Below are 21,238 nucleotides of genomic sequence, written 5' to 3'. Positions count from 1 at the left end.
CTCGGTAATACAACATCACACACAAGCCTTGCAAGCAATGTGACTTACGGTAAGTCACGAGATCTTGTATTACGGAATGAGTAAAGAGACTTTCCGGTAAACGAGATTGAAATAGGTATGCGGATACTGACGATCGAATCTCGGGCAAGTAACATACCAAAGGACAAAGGGAATGACATACGGGATTATATGAATCCTTGGCACTGAGGTTCAAATGATAAGATCTTCGTAGAATATGTAGGATCCAATATGGGCATCCAGGTCCTACTATTGGATATTGACCGAGGAGTCCCTCGGGTCATGTCTACATAGTTCTCGAACCCACACGGTCTGCACACTTAAGGTTCACAGTTGTTTTATGTGTATTTGAGTTATATGGTTGGTTACCGAATGTTGTTCGGAGTTCCAGATGAGATCATGGACGTCACGAGGGTTTCCGAAATGGTCCGAAGACGAAGATTGATATATAGGATGACCTCATTTGATTACCGGAAAGTTTTCAGCATTACCGGGAATGTACCGGGAGTGACGAATGGGTTCCGGATGTTCACCGGGGGGGCAACCCACCCCGGGGAAGCCCATAGGCCTTAGGGGTGCCACACAAGCCCTTAGTGGGCTGGTGGGCAAGCCCAAGAAGGCCCCTGCGTAGGAGATAAGAAAAATCAAAGAGAAAGAAAAAAAAGGGGGAAGTGGGAAGGAAGGGAAGGACTCCACCTTCCAATCCTAGTTGGACTAGGATTGGAGGAGGATTCCTCCTCCCCCCCTTCGGCCGACACCCTTGGGGCTCCTTGAGCCTCAAGGCAAGGCCCCTCCCCTCCTTCCTATATATACTGAGGTATTAGGGCTGATTTGAGACAACTTTGCCACGGCAGCCCGACCACATACCTCCACGGTTTTTCCTCTAGATCGTGTTTCTTCGGAGCTCGGGCGGAGCCCTGCTGAGATAAGATCACCACCAACCTCTGGAGCGCCGTCACGCTGCCGGAGAACTCATCTACCTCTCCGTCTCTCTTGCTGGATCAAGAAGGCCGAGATCATCGTCGAGTTGTACGTGTGCTGAACGCGGAGGTGTCGTCCGTTCGACACTAGATCGGAGCGGATCGCGGGATGGTTCGTGGGACGGTTCGTGATGCGGATCGAGGGACGTGGGGACGTTCCACTACATAACCCGCGCTTATTAACGCTTCCTGTTGTGCGATCTATAAGGGTACGTAGATCTGAAATCCCCCTCGTAGATGGACATCACCATGATAGGTCTTCGTGCGCGTAGGAAATTTTTTGTTTCGCATGCGACATTCACCAACAGTGGCATCATGAGCTAGGTTCATGCGTAGATGTCATCTCGAGTAGAACATAAAAGTTTTTGTGGGCGGTGATGTGCAATTTTCTGCCCTCCTTAGTCTTTTCTTGATTCCGCGGTATTGTTGGATCGAAGCGGCTCGGACCGACATTACTCGTACGCTTACGAGAGACTGGTTTCATCGCTACGAGCAACCCCGTTGCTCAAAGATGACTGGCGAGTGTCGGTTTCTCCAACTTTAGTTGAATCGGATTTGACCGAGGAGGTCCTTGGATGAGGTTAAATAGCAATTCATACATCTCCGTTGTGGTGTTTGCGTAAGTAAGATGCGATCCTACTAGATACCCATGGTCACCACGTAAAACATGCAACAACAATTAGAGGACGTCTAACTTGTTTTTGCAGGGTATGCTTGTGATGTGATATGGCCGATGATGTGATGTGATATATCGTATGTATGAGATGATCATGTTGTAATAGTTAATATCGACTTGCACGTTGATGGTACGGCAACCGGAAGGAGCCATAGGGTTGTCTTTAAACTAATGTTTGTGTTTGCAGATGCGTTTACTATATTGCTAGGATGTAGCTTTAGTAGTAAAAGCATGAGTAGCACTACAACCCCGATGGCGACACGTTGATGGAGATCATGGTGTGGTACCGATGACAAGAAGATCGTGTCGATGCTTTGGTGATGGAGATCAAGAAGCACGTGATGATGGCCATATCATGTCACTTATGAATTGCATGTGATGTTAATCCTTTTATGCACCTTATTTTTCTTAGAACGACGGTAGCATTATGAGGTGATCTCTCACTAAAATTTCAAGATGAAATTGTGTTCTCCCCGACTGTGCACCGTTGCTACAGTTCGTCGTTTCGAGACACCACATGATGATCGGGTGTGATAGACTCAACGTTCACATACAACGGGTGCAAAACAGTTGCACACGCGGAACACTCGGGTTAAGCTTGACGAGACTAGTATGTGCAGACATGGCCTCAGAACACATGAGACCGAAAGGTCGATCATGAATCATATAGTTGATATGATTAGCATAGGGATGCTTACCACTGAAACTATCCTCAACTCACATGATGATCGGACTTTAGCTAGTGGAACTGGATCTTGAACCTCTCAAATGACTAGAGAGATGTACTTTTTGAGTGGGAGTTTAGCAAGTAATTTGATTAGTTAAACTCTAATTATCTTGAACATGGTCTAAGTCCACTTTGAATATATTTGTGTTGTAGATCAATGGCTCACGCGACAGTCACCCTGAATTTTAATAGTTCCTAGAGAAAGCTAAGTTGAAAGATGATGGAAGCAACTTTGTAGACTGGGCTCGTAATCTTAAGTTGCTCCTGCAAGCTGGGAAGAAGGATTATGTCCTTAATGCTGCGCTAGGAGATGAACCACCTGCCATGGCTGACCAAGATGTTAAGAACGCTTGGTTAACACGTAAGGAGGACTACTCAGTAGTTCAATGTGCAATCTTGTATGGCTTAGAGCCGGGACTTCAACGTCGGTTTGAGCGTCATGGAGCATATGAGATGTTCCAGGAGTTGATGTTTATCTTTCAGAAGAACGCCCGGATCAAGAGGTATGAGACCTCCGATAAATGCTATGCTTGCAAGATGGAGGAGAATTCGTCCGTCAGTGAACATGTGCTCAAAATGTCTGGGTATTCAAACCGTCTAGCTAAGCTGGGATTGAACTTCCGCAATAGGCTATCACTGACAGAATTCTTCAATCACTGCCGCCAAGCTATAAGGGCTTTGTGTTGAACTATAACATGCAAGGGATGAAACAAATCACCCGGTGAGTTATTCGCGATGCTGAAAGTCGTAGAGTCAGAACTCCGTAAAGAGCATCAAGTTTTGATGGTGAATAAGACCACTAGTTTCAAGAGAAACAGCAAAGGAAAGAAGGGCAATTCGAAGAAGAGCGGCAAGCCTATTGCCAATCCGACGAAGAAACCCAAAGCTGGACCTAGGCCTAAAACAGAGTGCTATTATTGCAAGGGTATGGGTCACTGGAAGTGCAACTGCCCCAAGTATCTGGCTGATAAGAAGGCGGCCAAAGACAAATCAGGTATATTTGATATACATGTTATTGATGTGTACTTAACCAGCTCTCGTAGTAGTGCCTGGGTATTCGATACCGGTTCTGTTGCTCATATTTGCAACTCGAAACAGGAACTGCGGAATAAGCGAAGACTGGCGAAGGATGAAGTGACGATGCGCGTGGGAAATGGTTCCAAGGTTGATACAATAGCCGTCGGCACAGTTTCACTTCAGTTACCATCAGGATTAGTTATGAACTTTAATAATTGTTATTCAGTGCCTGCGTTAAGCATGAACATTATATCTGGATCTTGTTTATTGTGAGACGGTTACTTGTTGAAGTCAGAGAGTAATGGTTGTTCTATTTCTATGAGTAATATCTTTTATGGTCATGCACCCAATGTGAGACGATTGTTCATATTGAATCTTGATAGTGATAATACACATATACATAACATTGAGACCAAAAGAGTTAGAGTTAACAATGATAGCGCCATGTTTGTATGGCACTGGCGCTTAGGTCATATTGGTGTAAAGCGCATGAAGAAACTCCAAACCGATGGACTTTCGGAGTCACTTGACTTTGATTCACTTGACACGTGCGAACCATGCCTCATGGGCAAGATGACTAAAACTCCATTCTCCGGAACAATGGAGCGTGCAAGTGACTTGTTGGAAATCATACATACCGATGTGTGTGGTCCAATGAGTGTGGAGGCACGCGGCGGATATCGTTATTTTCTCACCTTCACTGACGATTTGAGTAGATAAGGTTATGTATACTTGATGAAGCACAAGTCTGAAACATTTGAAAAGTTCAAGCAATTTCGGAGTGAAGTTGAAAATCATCATAACAAGAAGATCAAGTTCCTACGGTCTGATCGTGGGGGTGAATATCTGAGTTTCGAGTTTGGTGCTCACTTAAGACAATGTGGAATTGTTTCACAGTTGACACCGCCTGGAACACCACAGCGTAATGGTGTGTCCGAATGTCGTAATCGTACTTTATTAGAGATGGTGCGATCTATGATGTCTCTTACCGATTTGCCGTTATCGTTTTGGGGTTATGCATTAGAAACAGCTGCATTCACTTTAAATAGGGCACCATCAAAATCCGTTGAGACGACACCATACGAACTATAGAATGGCAAAAGACCAAAGTTGTCGTTTCTTAAAGTTTGGGGATGTGATGCTTATGTCAAAAAGCTTCAGCCTGAAAAGCTGGAACCCAAAGCGGAAAAGTGCATCTTCATAGGTTACCCAAAAGAGACAGTTGGGTATACCTTCTATCTCAAATCCGAGGGCAAAGTGTTTGTTGCTAAGAACAGAACTTTCTCGAGAAGGAGTTTCTCTCGAGAGAATTGAGTGGAAGGAAGATAGAACTTGATGAGGTTGTCGAACCTCTCATCCCTCTAGATGGTGGCACAGGGCAAGGGGAAACCCCTGTCATTGTGACGCTGGTTGAGGAGGAAGTTAATGATGATGATCATGAAACTTCGGATCAAGTTTCTATCGAACCTTGCAGGTCGACGAGATCGCGTACAGCTCCAGAGTGGTACAACAATCCCGTCATATCTATTATGTTGTAAGACAACAATGAGCCTGCAAATTATGAAGAAGCAATGGTGGGCCCGGATTCCAACAAATGGCTGGATGCCATGAAGTCCCAGATAGGATCTATGTATGAAAACAAAGTGTGGACTTTGGAAGTACTACCTGAAGGCCTCAAGGCTATTCAGAACAAATGGATCTTTAAGAAGAAGACGGACGCTGACGGTAATGTGACCGTTTATAAAGCTCGACTTGTGGCAAAGGGTTTTTCACAAGTTCAAGGAGTTGACTACGATGAGACGTTCTCACCCCTAGCGATGCTTAAGTCCGTCAGAATCATGTTAGCAATAGCTGCATTTTTCGATTACGAAATCTGGCAGATGGATGTCAAAACGGCGTTCCTTAACGGTTTCCTTAAGGAAGAGTTGTACATGATGCAACCCGAAGGTTTTGTCGATCCTAAAAATCCTAACAAAGTGTGCAAGCTCCAGCGATCCATTTATGGACTAGTGCAAGCATCTCGGAGTTGGAATAAACGCTTTGATGAGGTGATCAAAGCATTTGGGTTTATACAAGTGGTTGGAGAATCTTGTATTTACAAGAAAGTGAGTGGGAGCTCTGTGGCGTTCCTAATACTATATGTGGATGACATATTACTTATTGGAAACGGAGTGGAGTTTTTGGAGAGCATAAAGGATTGCTTGAATAAAAGTTTCTCTATGAAGGACCTAGGAGAAGCTGCTTACATTCTAGGCATAAAGATCTATAGGGATAGATCAAAACGCGTGATAGGACTTTCACAAAGCACATACCTTGATAAAGTTTTGAAGAGGTTCAAAATGGAACAGTCCAAGAAGGGGTTCTTGCCAGTTTTACAAGGTACGAGATTGAGTAAGACTCATTGCCCAGCAACTGATAAAGATAGAGAGCATATGAGCACCGTCCCCTATGCTTCAGCCATAGGTTCTATCATGTATGCAATGTTGTGCAATAGACCGGACGTTAGCCTGGCCATAAGTATGACAGACAGGTTCCAGAGTAATCCAGGAGTGGATCACTGGACGACGGTCAAGAATATCCTGAAGTACCTGAAAAGGACTAAGGAGATGTTTCTCGTATATGGGGGTGACAAAGAGCTCGCCGTAAAAGGTTATGTCGATGCAAGCTTTGACACAGATCCGGACGACTCTAAGTCGCAGACCGGATATGTATTTATTCTTAATGGGGGTGCGGTAAGCTGGTGCAGTTCCAATTAAAGCATCGTAGCTGATTCTACATGTGAAGTGGAGTACATGGCTGCCTCGGAGGCAGCTAAGGAGGGTGTCTGGATGAAGCAGTTCATGACGGATCTTGGAGTGGTGCCGAGCACACTGAATCCAATAACCCTGTTTTGTGACAACACGGGTGCCATTGCCTTAGCAAAGGAACCACGGTTTCACAAGAAGACCAGACACATCAAACGACGCTTGTGATTTATACTTGTAAAACTGCAGCCAGTGTAGCCCCCCAAGTGCCGGGTTGTCTTGCTTGTAGCAACGTAGGACTTGAACTTAGTTTGCAATGTTGTAGATATACAACTACAAATAGTGTAGCCCCCAAGTCTTAAGGCTAGAACATAATGGTAGCTTAAAACTTGATTAAATGTTGAAATGTTGGAGAAATCCGGGTTGTTCATGTGAGTCACCAGCCATAAACTGAATGTTTTACATTTCACTTGTGTAGCCCGAGGTTCCATATCGTAGTCGGTCGCTGCCATGGGAGCCGATAGATCTCCTACAACATCTATCACGGGAGCTGTTGCGGGATGAGAAAGCATTGGTTGTCACTGCTAGTGCACCGCGACGGGAGTTTGCACCATCGGTGCACCACATATGGGATAGGAGGTTCAACAAATAAGTCGCATTCTTTTGACGTGTCTAAATTGCCATGGAGAGGGTAGGATATGTCTAGACGAGAGATGACAAGGAGGGAAATGTTGCATATAGGGTTTAGGTGATGGGGATGCCTTGTTGTTGGGCTTTTTTACCCGGGGTCGACATCGTGTTGATGCTGCATGACAGCCATGCAAATGACCGCCCGAGGAATCCGAGGGAGCGGGTGTGACATTAACGAAAAGGTGGTTAGCACTCACTTCACCCCGCTCGCTGGGTATATCTATGCGTGACGGTGGATATAAGGGCGGCACACTGCTTAATATCATGGTTGTGACGTGAGGAGGAAGTTGCAGAAACTTTTCTCCTGCACTAGCGGGTGAATTTGAAGCGAGCTCCATATGGGATTTCTAAATATAGAGGATATCAGAGAGGTACTTAATGTAAATAGATTGGTCTTTGCGGAGAAATATCTTGGCTTTCCTACTCTGTATGGTCGCATGTCAAAATGTGCTATCAGACCCTCCAGATGAGCTTGATAAAACATTTGATTCGGCGGGGGGGGGGGGGGGGGTGGAGGGTGGAGGCACTTATATTATTGTAGTTTTTGTGGTGCCTTTTTCAACTTGCGATGAACTTACCAAGATGGTAAGATGTTTTTATTAGGGAGCTAAGACGGTAAAAGGAAAGTACATTGGCATGCGTGTGAATATCTTATTCAACTAAAGAGTAAGGGAGGTGTTGGTTTTCGTGACTACCGTAGTTTCAACCCAACATTATTAGCCTGGCTAGCATGGAGATTAATTTTAAACCGAATAGATTGTGTGCACAAGTGTTAAAATCCAAATATTATCAAGAGGGTAAGCTTGAGGGTACAATATTGGAAGCTTCTTAGCGCTTATTGGTAAGCTATCTTGATTCGATCATCGGTATCAAGGTTGAACTTTTCTCTAACACAAGCAAACATAATCAACCATTACATATAATAATAATGTTGTTCGGTCACATACGATAGTGAAAGAGAATGTGCCAAATTGGAATGCTCCTTAAGCTGCTTGGGTAAAGCTTTCTACTGATGGTTCATACGCAGAGGATGTCTCAAGATGTTTCGGTATGGTACTGAGAGATGCCAAGGCTGCGATTACATTGTCTTCATGTAGGCAATTGTTTTCATGTAGGGATGCACTTGAAGAAGAGTTGAGTGCTTACATGGAAGCGTTATCGTTTGCAATACAGAGAAGTGATCTACGGGTCGAGATAGAGATGGACTCAATTGTTGTAATGAAGTTGATCCAGACTAAAGAGGTTGACAGATTGGTCTACTCATCACCCATTAGTGAGATTAGATATCTTATGTCTCTTCATAATTCTTATATTACTCGTGTAAATCGTAGCCAAAATGAAGTTAATGATAGCATATCTAAATTTGCTCATTTAGAAGAAAGAACCATGACTTACATTTGTTCGGTCCTTCGGATGTTGTGAATCTAGCTACGATAGATTGTATCGACCTTTTGACTTGAGTAATACATTATTTCACCCGCAAAAATAAATAAATATGAAGGATATAGACTCGGTTTTTGGAGCGAGCACCATAAGTTATGCCGATGTGAATGAACATGACGACCCTGTTAGAGTGTCACTTTGAAAGAAAAAAACATCATAATAAATGTTATTACGATGATTAGACTAATATGATGACTCTCTGCTAGAGCTGCTCTTAGATCATTTGGTTGTGCGATTGATCTACATTAAGTCGCAATAAGCGACAAGTAGGCTCCTTTGTGGTGATGGACACACACAAAGAAAGGGAGAGAGAAACTTTGGTTCTATAGATTCTTAAATAATTTTTTTCTCAAAGCTAATTTTGAAATTTTTGGGTGTGTTACACAAATACAACATATCTCAACTCTTAAGAAAGGCTTCAAAATTGATTCTCAAGTCTCAACACCGTGCAAGGCTGTAAGGTTGCGATGAGCGAACGTTTGATTTCTAGAACTCCTCGAAATTGCTTACCCCCCCTCGCGTCGTCCTCCCCAGGGTGGATTGGGCGGCAACATCCTCTCCCCCGGGTAACCCCTCCCTCCCACTCCACCCCCTCCTCCCTGTCGTCGCCAATAGCCCTAGCCAGGCAAAGCCCGCGCGGATCTGGCGGCGGCGGGCAATCGCTCCCCGTGTGTCATACTCACGGGCTGGGGGAGCTCCGTGTGGCGGCGACCGACAGGCCTTGTTTTAGCCGGTGGTGGTTGGGGACGGTGTTGAGGAGGCGGTCGTTGCTCCCTTCCGGTGGCTTGCCCCGTTTCAGCGGCATCCCTTGCTGCGCACCTGTGGGCGTCGAGATTTGATGTTGTGGGTCGGCGAGTTTTGCACCGGCAGGGGGAGTCTCGGTGAGCCGCGTGTGGTGGTGCGCGTCCTCTCCTTCCACGTCTTCAGCCGACGCTTGTGCCTGCTGACGCTTGGGGGCGGCCTGGCCTGGCTGGATCCCGTGGGATCTGGCGGCGGGCTGCAGTGACCATTGCCCTGTGGTGGTGCATGGTCCAATGTCATGCGGTGTACTAGAGCTCCTCGAAGGTGGTCTGCTCACTTGGGAGAAAGCCCCTGCTTCGACCGGAGCCGGCGATGGCGACGCCTGTGGGTGTAGTTTACCTCGTTGGAGGGATCGCTGTGATGGTAACTTCCCCTTTGAAGCTCTAGGGGAAACCCTTGTTCCCGGTCCTTCCGATACGGTCGATGGCGGCACATATTTGTGTCGCATTCCTTCTTTAAGGCATCGGTTTGGTGGATTCGTGTGGTCACTGCTCTCTGCGGGTTGAATGGTGGTGGTGGTGGGGCTGACTAGGGGTCGAGGTGTTGTGCTTGGTGTCGGTGAGGAGGTGCTGCTCTGCCGGTGTCATCTTGGCTCGACCATTCTTTGGAGTGGGTCAGCTTCTTCCTTCCGAATCCGGGTTAGCAGGGTGTGTTCCTCTCTGTACCACCTCGTTCCTGAATGACACATCTTCCCTGTACGGGTTGTTATTGGGCGGCGACCAAACGGCCAACATTCAAGGTTGTCCTTGCTTGGTCACATGAAGACGAAAGTTGATATACCGGGGGGAAACCCCTAGCCCAGGTCCTCTTGGTGCGGATGATGGCGGCGCATCTGCATCGTGGCCCTTCTTGAAGGCATCATCATGGGTCTGCTTGGTTGACGTGTGGATGTTGCTTCGGGTATGTTGATGGTGGTGGTGGTGCGGTTGGACGGGTCGACTGTGGTATGTTTCGTCTGTGGTGGCATTCTTTGGTGGTGTCCTCCCTGTTGCTTTGCATGCTCAAGGCCTCCATGGTTGCCGTTGTTCTGCGGCGAGCTTTGTGCTCTTGGCGTTGTCCCGGTTCATCTTTGCTCAAAGATGTCGTAAGTTGCGTCCCCAACTTGCTAATTGTCTCGATTTTTCATGATGGAGTTCCCAGTCATGGTTCGTGCTAGTCACTCGTTATGTGGATGCTCGTGTGTTACACCGTGGTGTTCGATATGCACGCCGGTGTGGTGTGTTAGGCTGCTTGTTATGTCTTGTTACTGTGATCTCTCGACAACATCCCTGATTTACTTGTGTCTTTTATGATGATGTCCTTCAGTTTGCTAGCTAGGCGGGTCTTGTCTTGAACTTCCTTTGTTTTGTTTTCTCCTCTCTTACTCTCTCTTGTACGGTTTTTCCCATGACCATTTAAAAAAAAAGTTTGATTTCTTTTCTTCACATACAGCAACCGAATAGTTGGTGGTTTAGGTGCAGAACTCCTGGACTTTGTTCTCTCAAAAAAAAAAAAAAAAACTCCTGGACTTTGGTATCGATTGATTGGGGGTAGTTGGTCGACGGGGCGTCGTTGTCTCGCCCTCTTCGGCGGCTCTGCCCCACTTCTCCCCTTTCGCTTTTGGTCCAAAGTCTAAACATTGTAAAAGTAGTCGTTTACCGGCAAGATGTCTCTCCAACAACGGAGGACAATGGTAGGAGCATATGGGCGTCAGCCACTATTCCATCGAAACCGAACCCAAATCCGGAAACTAGCGGCTGAAGTAGAAGAAGCAACCTATCGCACATGGATCGATGATTATTCAAGGAACAGATAAAACACTCCATGCTCTCGCAGCTTATTCACATCACAGGATGTGCAGCTATCAGTAGTAGTAATATGTACGTACAAACAGAGGAAAAAGAAGAACGGAGTAGCCATGCGCCAGCCTTGCGAAAGCTCCGATCGATCGAGCTCCTCGTCCTCCTCCTTACGTTATGCTACATGCTTGTATGCACATGTGGAGCGTGCGCGCGCTGCGTGCCCGGTCGACGGTGATCAGGAGAGGTAGGTGCCGCAGACACCGGCGCCAGCGCGGCAGCCGCCGCAGGCGCAGCCCCTGCCGCCCACGAACACCGGCCCGTTCCCGCGCGAGCCGCAGCGCTGCCGCCGCCTGCCTTCCCCTGCCCCGTCGCCGCAGCCGACTGCAGAGGAGGCCGCCAGGATGACCAGGGACAGCACGGACATACACAGGATGACGACGCAGAACACCACGTCCCCGCCGCCGGCTGCCGCAGCGTCGTGGGTCTCGATGACCACGCTCGCCATGGCGCTCCTCCTCGCCTTCCTCCTCCCTATCGACGATTCTTGCGTGCTTTGCTACCCCTGGAGGCTGGAGCGCGCGCACGGTCGTGGCGAGAGCGGGGTATGTGAAACGAACAGGCGCTTCGCTTATACGAAGGCGAAGAGGAATTGCGACCTCTGCAGCTGCAATAATGGCATATGGGACTCTGGCCTCTCGTCGGATGATGACCACGTCGCCTGATTTGTTCCCTAGCAATACTTTGCTTGCCGCACAAAGGATATCTCCAACTCACCCTCAAACTTTCTGCATCGGACAGATCTGATCACGGATTAAATGTTCCGGATGCCGCAAGTCATCCAACTGTTTTTCTCTATCAAAATAATTGATATATTTTTTTATGAAAAATATTAAAAATGTTGTTTTTAAAATCACACATAATAAATTACATGGACCAGATGGCTTTACTGCTGAGTTGTACCAGCATTTCTGGTATTTGATAAAAATATGATTGAAAAGTCATGCTTGATGATTTTCATAGTGAGAATTTGGATATTAAAAGGCTGAACTATGGAATTAAAAGATACAAATCAAATATAAAAATATAGGCCTATATATCTCCTGAATGTTAGTTTTAAAATTTTCATTGAAATGTTGATGGATAGATTGAATATGATGGTTGGGGGAATTATCTCTCGGGGACATACTGCATTTATTAAAGGTACACAATAAAATGAGTTCTTATCTTACATGAAGCTCTAAACAGTATACGTAAGAGCATCTTCAACACACGTGAAAAATAAAACACGCGCGTGCGAAAAACATGGTTTTTAACGCGCGCGTCTACGCGACGCGCTTCAACGGGCGTGGGAAAAAATGGCGGGCAAAAAAGGCGCATGCGGTAGTTTTGACGCGTGTCGACGCGCGCACACTTTTAATTCAGTGCCTCTCCACGCGCCCTTCTCCACCGCTCTGCCTTGCCACGCTTCTTCTTTCTCGTGTCGCCATCGCCGCTTCACCACGCCGTCGTGCTGCTGGGGAAGTTCGGGCTACCGCGGCGTCCATGCGCTCCCCTCCGGCCTCTTCTAGGCCGAGATCCGCTTCGGTGAGATGTGCCTCACCCTCGTCATGTTCGACGCCTTCCACGAGGCCGCCCGCGCGTACGACGATGCGGTGTGGCGCCTCCGACGTCCTCGTAGAAGATGAACTTTCCCAAGGTGGCAACGCGAGAGCGGGCACAAGAGCTCGTGCCTCCCCTGCGGCTTGTAACCGATGAGGACCGTCACGAGAACCGAAGACGGGAGCGCCGCCTCGGCATCACTTAGATGGACGAGGAGGCCATGACGGTGTGGCGCCAACGCTTTCCGAAGGACGTCGTCACCAAGCGCAAATTCTAAAGGAGGGCGGAGCGAGCCGCCTATCGCGAGGACATGCATACGTGGAAGGAGGCAGCGCTCTTCAACATCGAGCTCAAAGAAGCGTCGACCTAGGACAATGACGATGAACGGTGGAATGACGCCTTCATTACGACGTCGGAGTCGGAGGACACCACCGAATTGGATGAGGACAACAAGGAGTAGTTTAGCCGTCGACTTTTCTATCGTTTGTGTGAACTTATTGGTCATGACGAACTTGCTTGTGGTTATCTTGTTTCTGCGAACTTTGCATATTTTGGATGTTCGAGATCATCTTATATGTGTTGTTTCTGCGTTGGCGACATAGCGCGCTTGATTTTACAGCACCTACTGAAGCGGCATGCTGGCGAGCTAAGAATTTGCAATGCGTAGTGAAGAAATTGCCTACTCGGACGCAAAAATTGCCATTATGTGCAGTGTAATTTTTTTTGCACGCCACGCCTGCGCTCGTTCATTGGAGATGCTCTAAGAAAAAGAAAAATGCATTGTTGTTTAAGCTAGATTTTGAGTAAGTATATGACAAAGTGAAATGGCCTTTTGTTTTCCAAATGCTAAAACTAAAAGGATTCCCTATAAGTGGATTCAGTGAATTATGAAAACCATTAGAGGGAGTAATATTTGCATTAAGGTGAATGATAATGTGTGGTATTATTTCCCTACACACAAAGGACTGAAAATGGTGGAGTCTCTATCTCCTTTCATTTTCGCTATCGTTGCTGATGTATTAGCTCCTTTGGTGAATAATGTAAAAAATGTTGGCATGATGAAAGGGCTGTTGGCTGAAAACTTGAATGGTGGCATCAATCTAAAATATGTTGATGACACTATTTCCTGTTGCAAGATGATTTTAAGAGTGCACATAAATTTGAAATACATATTTTGTCTGTTTCAACAAATGTCTTGCTTGAAAATCAACTTTCATAGAAGTGAGTTGTCCTTGTTTGGTGAAGCTGTTAATAATAAAAAAAACATGCTAGAATTTTTACTTGTCCATTGGGACACACCACTACATGATGGTTCAAAGACGACACATCAATTTGAGACCCTATGATGAAACTATGTGTGATACATGAATCACAAATGGCATAGCTCTAGCTTCGTCGCCAATAACGCGGACTATGTGCGATGGTGGCCCATCAAGCACGATTCAGAACAGAAGTGCGTGTGTGATCCGTGCCATACGGTTGACATTTATGAAATGTTTGCGATGAGGCAAAATAACACAAACGTCTAACCAAATACATATGTGTGCAATATACGACATACAGTTAACTCGGATAAACTGTTTGCAATGATTCATAATAACATAAATTATTACCAAGATAATTATGTGTGCGATATACGACATATAGGTTACTTGGATGGACTGTTTGTGATGAGATAAAATAACACAAACGGTTACCCAAATGAAGATGTGTGCACTAGACTGCATATAAGCCACTCTGATGAATTGTTTACGATGAAAAAATTAACACAAACGGTTATCCAGATCAAGATGTGTGGGATGGACTGCATACAACTCACTCGACCGAACTATTTGCGATGAGCCAAAATAACACAAAGGGTCACACATATCAAGATATGTGCGAGAGACAGCATATTATGGGCTTGAATGAACTGTACGCGATGAGCCAAAATAACACAAATGATTCGGTGTAACAAGATGTGTGTGATATCCAACAAAGAGGCCCGTAATTTAAATTGTGTTGAAAGAGTGGAAATAATACAAACATATAATAACACACACGATTTCTGGTAATAAGCACCTGATTCAGAAAATGATTGCACAAATTATGGTTTCTACTCGTACATAATCAACTAAATAATATAATAGTGACATTACATATCAACAAGGTTTAGAAAACAACAAAATAGAAGCAGCTACTCGTCGACGTTGTTGCGAGGCTGGTCTATTGATTCGACAATGTTGAAATATTGTTTGGCCTCATGCAACATCCTCTTTTGGGAGGAAGGATCCAGATTTGGGTCGGCGAAGACCATGTTCTTGAACAGTTCATAGGCCCGTGCATTCCTCTGCTCCTGCTTCATCACAGTAGCTCCGGTCTCATGCAAAATCCCGTCCACGGCCAAACGTGGGTGTGCGGTGCTCCCATGATGGATATTTTCCAAGCGAACGTAAACATCATAGCCATAAGTTGCGTGCTGTGCTAGAGTGGTAGCAGACTCTAACGAGGTTACTTCCCTTGCCGCAGTGGGGACCCCGACTTAGTAGTCGAGATCGCCGAGTGAACGTGCTCGGTGATCCCAGAGATCAATGCTCACCGAACACAAAGAAACTGAATAATAAGAGTCTTACATCCATACATATCGTTTGATACAACAAATGACCATCAGGGTCAAGCCTTACATAGATAGGGCCTAGAAGGCCGATCACACCAACACATCTTCTTAGCAGAAAACTTGGTAGTAAACGGGAACCCATGCCATCATCCTTAACCGACAGGCATTCTGACTGGGAAGCGTCCTAGTTTGCGTGTTCGTCCCCGACGGCGAATTCTACTCCGTACACTAATTCCTCCATGTCTGGTGAATGACATAACCAGTGGCAAGCCAATGAGTACTTTGAATGTACTTGCAAACAGCCCATGATGTGGATAATGTAGTTGGTACGATAATAAGTAATATGTAGCCTTTGTGGAAAGCAAGTTTTACTTATGAATAAGCATGGTCATTTACTTGTATGGGTATGCATCATAAAGTATATGGTAATCATAAGAACAGGTTACAGATATCAATATATCTGTTGAAGGCTGAACACCTTAGGTTCACCATTGTACCAAGTCACCGAACTTGACATTATCATCTCTTTCAGATAACACTTTTAAACATACACACACACACACACACACACACTTTTATGCGGAAATGACTGGACGTAGTTTAAGCAGGATTACCCAACTGTCCTTGACCGTGGACACGGCTATTCGAATAGTTTTACACTCTGCAAAGGTTGTACGTTGTACACACGATATTCAGGAAACTTCTGTCATCCACGAATCACAGTATATAACATACCCGAGGAAAGTACCTGATCATTGCCTTTCCCCTGACGACACTAGACAAAGAGTCCACTCGATTGGTACCCAACCCACATGATGCACGTCTTACGAGCACCAACTCCAGACCGTATCATCCATGCGGGGACCAACGATGTGCCCGGAACACGTAAAAACAACATAGTCCACCTAGCTGTTACGACCCCGTCACGGGACTGACCATAACACTCCCGCCACTAGTAATGCGGCCTCTTTGCTAGTACCGACCAAAGCAATCAACAAATCCCCATCCAATAAAGGGGTATCGTGGTCGTACACGTATGGTTGGGACGGTCGACAGCTCATAAATCTAATCCCGTTTCTGAAACCACTCACACAAACATTTTCGGTACACCACTTCTTTCACAAGTGGTCCCCAACTCAATATCATCACCCTCGGACATTAGTGGCACCCAACGGGGTTTTCGTAAAGCCTTTGATATATGTTACCATCATCATGCACATGCTCTCTCTATGTGTAGCACTACTGTCTATTTGTCAACATTTTATCAGCGTGACCGTCATAGAGGATAGGGTCATGCTCAATGCAAGTGCTTCAGAGGAGCAATCGGAAACACCATGCTAGGGTGCACCGATTAATAATAACTATATGCATCGGAATAGAGTAACCAATATGACATGCATAAAATATTTTCTCAGACATGGTCAAAGGGCTGCTTGCCTTGATCAGCTAGGTAAAATATTTAATCGGTGATCTTTCGGCGTAATAATAATGATGATGATAATAAGAAGCACATAAAAAATAGAGCACAAACTCACTTTAAAAATGTTAACCTATTCTGACAAATCTTAGCTTTAGTTTTAAAAATGTTTGTCGATGGTTTTGATGTAAATAGGTATTTTCAAAATGTATTTAACACGAGTAAAATATTTAAACTAGGCATTTTAATCAAAGCTATGCATAAAAGTCTTTGCAAAAATCTACACAACAACACAAATAAATTCTACACATTTTTAGAAGAATTGTGGTGGAAAATATTTAAATTTGATTAAATATTTTACCTTGCAAAAATAGTTTAAAAATAGATTTAAGAGAAAATGAAAAGGGGGCTCAACCCCTGGCCTGGCTGGGCCAATAGCTGGGCCAATAGCTGGGCCGACCCAACTGGCCAACTCGCGAGTTAGCCAGCCAGCTAGCCAAGGTGCGCGTGCGCCGCCACGTTTAAACCTGACGCACGGGCCCTTGTGGTCAGCGGGAGAGAGATGAGAGAGGGGAGCGGCTGGCCACCGATAGGTGGGGCATGCCTGTCGGGGTCATCTTCCTCCTGTGGCCACATGGGAGGGGAGGCACGCCGGTGGCGGCTCCGACGCCCTCGTGGCCAGGAGATAGCAGGAATGGCACCGTGGCATCGCCGCCTACCTGCTGGGGGTTGAAGGACCGAGGGGAGGACGTGGGTCACTGGGGACGACATGGCCGCGGCGGAGATGATTCGGGTGGTGGTTGATATGGGTGCTACGGGCAGGGAAAACCTCGGGGAAGAGCTGGAGAAGCTTCCTGAGCTCACTACAGTCAGGGAGGAGGTGAGAGGAGCGCTGGAGCTGGCATGTAGCCCGAGATTGACGGAGCTCTGAAGCGGCGGGGCCTCGGTCGATCCCGAGCACTGGAGCTATTCTTGCTCGAGTGGAGTGTCTAGGGGCTCGTTTGAGGGTCTGGAGGAGAGGGGTGAGGTGCTGGAGTGAAGGGGGAGAGCCTATTTATAGGCCAGCAACGGTGCAACAAGCAGGGAGCGCCGATGGTTTCACCGCGGCTGCAGGAGAGGGAGAGAGAGCATGGAGTCGAAACCACAGTTTTGCGGACATGGTTTGAAATTCGAGAGACTCAACGCGAGGGAGCGGGGCCTCTGTGCGAGCGTGCTGCGGGGTCGCGCCCTACAAACCGATTCAGGCGCGCGCGGGCACGCGTCGCCTGAGTCAGAAGAGAGGGAGAGAAGGGTTCCCTAAGGCTTCCCTGAGTCAGGTGATTGTCAAAGTCGTGGAGAGACACTGAGGGGAGGTGAGAACCGGCCGGGGCTGGCCTCCTTTGCCTCGGGTGCGCCCTGTAGCGCGCCCAGAGCGCAGATTTGGCATGTCACGGCATACTAGCACGCTCTAGTGTGCTTTGGCCCTGTCTGGTATTTCTAGGGGTTGTCTTAGATGCCCCTCGGCTGCTAGGAGCCGAGAGATGAATTGCTGGTCGATGGGAAGTGCTTTAGGAGATGCTGTCAGCTTTGAATCACAGACTAAATTGTTGATTTTGGCTTACTTGCTTGGAATCAAAGAGGGGCCACTCGTCTGGAGTTGAGGAGTGCTGCTGGCAGCCCGTGCTAGGAGTTTAATGAGTAGGGAGTGGGTGTATAGAGTGCTAGGTGTTGTTTGACCAATTTGGCTGAAGGTGTCTGATCTGGGTTTGGGGGAGTTAACCTTCACCAATGATGCTGAAAGTTAAGAGGGTTGGGTTTTAGGAAAAAGTAGGATGCTCTACCAAATTTGAGCTCCATTGGACAAGTTTGACAGTGTAAACTTGAAAACACCCCCAAATGGACAATCCTGCCTCATTAAAGGAGAACGTAAGTAAACTAAGCCCCACAAATCCAATTCTTGGTAGGGTCTCCTCATTTTGGGTATTGAGCACTCCTGCAAAGTTTCAGGCCATTTGGACAAACTTTGCTATGTAGAGTTGCTACAATTTGCTTCTGGACAGGAAGGGTTTTTGGATTATTTGGTGAACCAAACCACCTTGGAATGAGGTGAAACTTGGCTTGATCGCCAAATATAGCTTGGGAAGCATGCTTAAATTTTCTGAGAATTTATTGAGAATATTTCCTTTGAAAATATTTCAAAAGGTCAAAAAAGACATAATAGGTTTTCAAAGGGTTGCTCAAATATTTTGAACATAAATAGGGGTTCAAAATCTTATGTATGGAAAATATATGTCGTGTGAGTATTTCCAAATTTTCTCAGATTTTTCTAAGGCAAAAAAATAATTTTCCATTCAGAAATATCATTTCTGGCCTTAGAAAAGGACATGCAAATGAAATAGAAAAATATTATATAAAATAATTATTTTATGATTGTGGAGAGTTATAGTAGTGCTAAAATTAGTATACAATCTTTGGGTGAAGGCACCCCCTTGGAATCAGGGAGTTGTAGTGCAAACCCCAAAGCAAGTTTTTGAATTAATCAAAATGAGAGAAGGATCTTTTGGAAATATTATGTTATAAAAATATTGCTTTTAGATCCACACACTCAAGCATACACACAAACAATGACAATCATGCACTCATAGCATTTGGTTAAAAAGTTTTAATTGACTCCAAATTTGAAAAGACTACAGTTGAAACAAAGTGAAAACAGGGTGTGACAGACCTATCCCCCTTACCAGAATCTCATCCCCAAGATTCGTAAGCTAGGTGCTAAAAAGGTACGGAAATTCGGATCGGAGATAGTATTCACGCTCCCATGTTGCTTCTGCTTTGGTGTGGTTGCTTCTGCTTTGGTATGGTTGCTCCACTGAACCTTGCAGTATTTGATGGTGCGGCTTCTGGTACAATGCTCAGCTTCGTCTAGGATGCGGATCGGTCTCTCGCGATAAGTGAGATATGGCTGAAGGTCAATGGCTTGATGGTCGATGTCCTTATAAATATCTGGACGGTTCGGCGCTTGAAGGCACTTCCGAAGTTTTGACACGTGGAAGACGTTGTGCACACCCGAAAGTTCCGGAGGTAGCTCCATCTCGTAAGTAACTTCTCCACGCCTTGTCGTGATCTTAAAAGGTCCAATGAATCTTGGAGCAAGTTTCCCCTTGAGGTGGAAACACTTAGTCCCCTTGAGAGTTGTGATGCGGAGGCACACCTGGTCTCCGGGGTTGAACTCCACTTCTGTGTGGTGAGAATCTGCATAGCTCTTCTGTCGTGACTTGGCAGCTTTTAGGTATTCCCTGACAAGTTGCACCTTGTCTTCAGCTTCACGGAGAACGTGTGGCCCGAAAATCATCCCTTCATCAGTTTCGGACCAGTTGAGTGGGGTGCGACACTTACATCCGTGTAGCACTTTGAATAGGGCCATTTGGAGACTAGAGTAATAGATGTTGTTGTATGAGAACTCAGTGAATGGCAGACAGTCTTCCCATTTGATCCCTTGTGCTAAGACACAAGCGCACATCATATCCTCAATTATTTGATTCACTCGCTCCTTCTGTCCACCCATTTGCAGGTGGAAGGCAGTGCTGAAAGAGAGCTTGGTTCCCAGAGCTTCTTGGAACTTCTTCCAGAATCTTGAGGTGAACTCCGTGCCTCAGTCGGACACAATTTCCTTGGGAACCCCATGGAGGCTCACAATACGCTCAATGTAGAGACTAGCCAGCTTCTCACCACCATAAGTGGTGCTGACAGGAATGAAGTGTGAGACCTTGGTAAGGTGATCTACAATGACCCATATGGAGTCATGGCCTCTGCTGGACCGAGGTAGACCGGTGACGAAGTCCATATCGACTTTATCCCACTTCCACTCGGGCACTTGGAGAGGTTGTAACAGCCCAACAGGTCGCTGATGCTCAGCCCTGACCGCTGGCATACATCGCACTTGGCGATATAGGAGGCTATTTCCCGCTTCATGCCATGCCACCAGAATCTTTACTTGAGGTCTTGATACATCTTGGTCCCACCAGGGTGGATTGAGTACGATGTGTCGTGGGCATCTTGCAAGATTAAATTCCTGAGTTTAGCCTTGTTGGGTATGCATAAATGTTTCCCAAACCACACAACTCCTTGTTCATCTACTAAGAATCCTCGGGCCTTGCCTTCCTGCATCTTCTTCTTGATGCATTCAATGCTCTCGTGTCCCTTCTGGGCCTCTTCGATGTCGTCTGCCAGAGTGGATTTGACTTCGAGGTTAGCCAGGAATCCTTATTCAACCAGCTCTAACCCGAAGCTCTCCGGTTCGTTATATAGGGCGGGTAGCCTTTCCTTGATCATATAATTCAAGGTGCAAGCCTTCCGTCTCAAGGCATCGGCCACCACGTTGGCCTTACCGGGGTGGTATTGAATGCTGAGGTCATAGTCTTCCAACCATCTTCGCTGCCTCATATTCAACTCCCTTTGGGTAAAAATATACTTCGCACTCTTGTGGTCGGTGTATATTTTGCATCGCTTCCCTAGAAGGTAATGTCGCCACGTCTTCAAGGCATGCACTACGCCTGCCAATTCAAGGTCATGAGTGGCGTAGTTTTTTTCATGCGGGCGCAGTTGCCGTGACAGAAAAGCCACGACCGTGCCACCTTGCATCAAAATGCCATCGAGCCCGATACTTGAGGCATTACAGTATATCACAAACTCCTTGTTGATATCTGGAGTGGCTAGTACCGACGCGGTGGTCAATCTCTTCTTTTGTTACTGGAAGCTTTCTTCGCACTC

At 46.2% G+C, this 21,238-nt stretch overlaps 1 protein-coding gene across 1 annotated transcript; it reads right to left on the bottom strand.

The window, feature by feature from the left end:
* Positions 1-10,833: 10,833 nt before the first annotated feature.
* On the bottom strand, positions 10,834-11,646 carry LOC123402685. The gene has a single exon (XM_045096624.1). The coding sequence runs from the start codon at positions 11,380-11,382 to the stop codon at positions 11,113-11,115; it is 270 nt and encodes an 89-aa protein (XP_044952559.1). The 5' UTR covers positions 11,383-11,646; the 3' UTR covers positions 10,834-11,112.
* Positions 11,647-21,238: the final 9,592 nt, after the last annotated feature.

Source organism: Hordeum vulgare, chromosome 6H, assembly GCF_904849725.1.
Source record: "Hordeum vulgare subsp. vulgare chromosome 6H, MorexV3_pseudomolecules_assembly, whole genome shotgun sequence".
In the NCBI taxonomy this organism is placed as follows: domain Eukaryota; kingdom Viridiplantae; phylum Streptophyta; class Magnoliopsida; order Poales; family Poaceae; genus Hordeum; species Hordeum vulgare.
The sequence above is the reverse complement of the archived record's forward strand: the minus strand, read 5'-3'. Positions and strand labels throughout refer to the sequence as shown.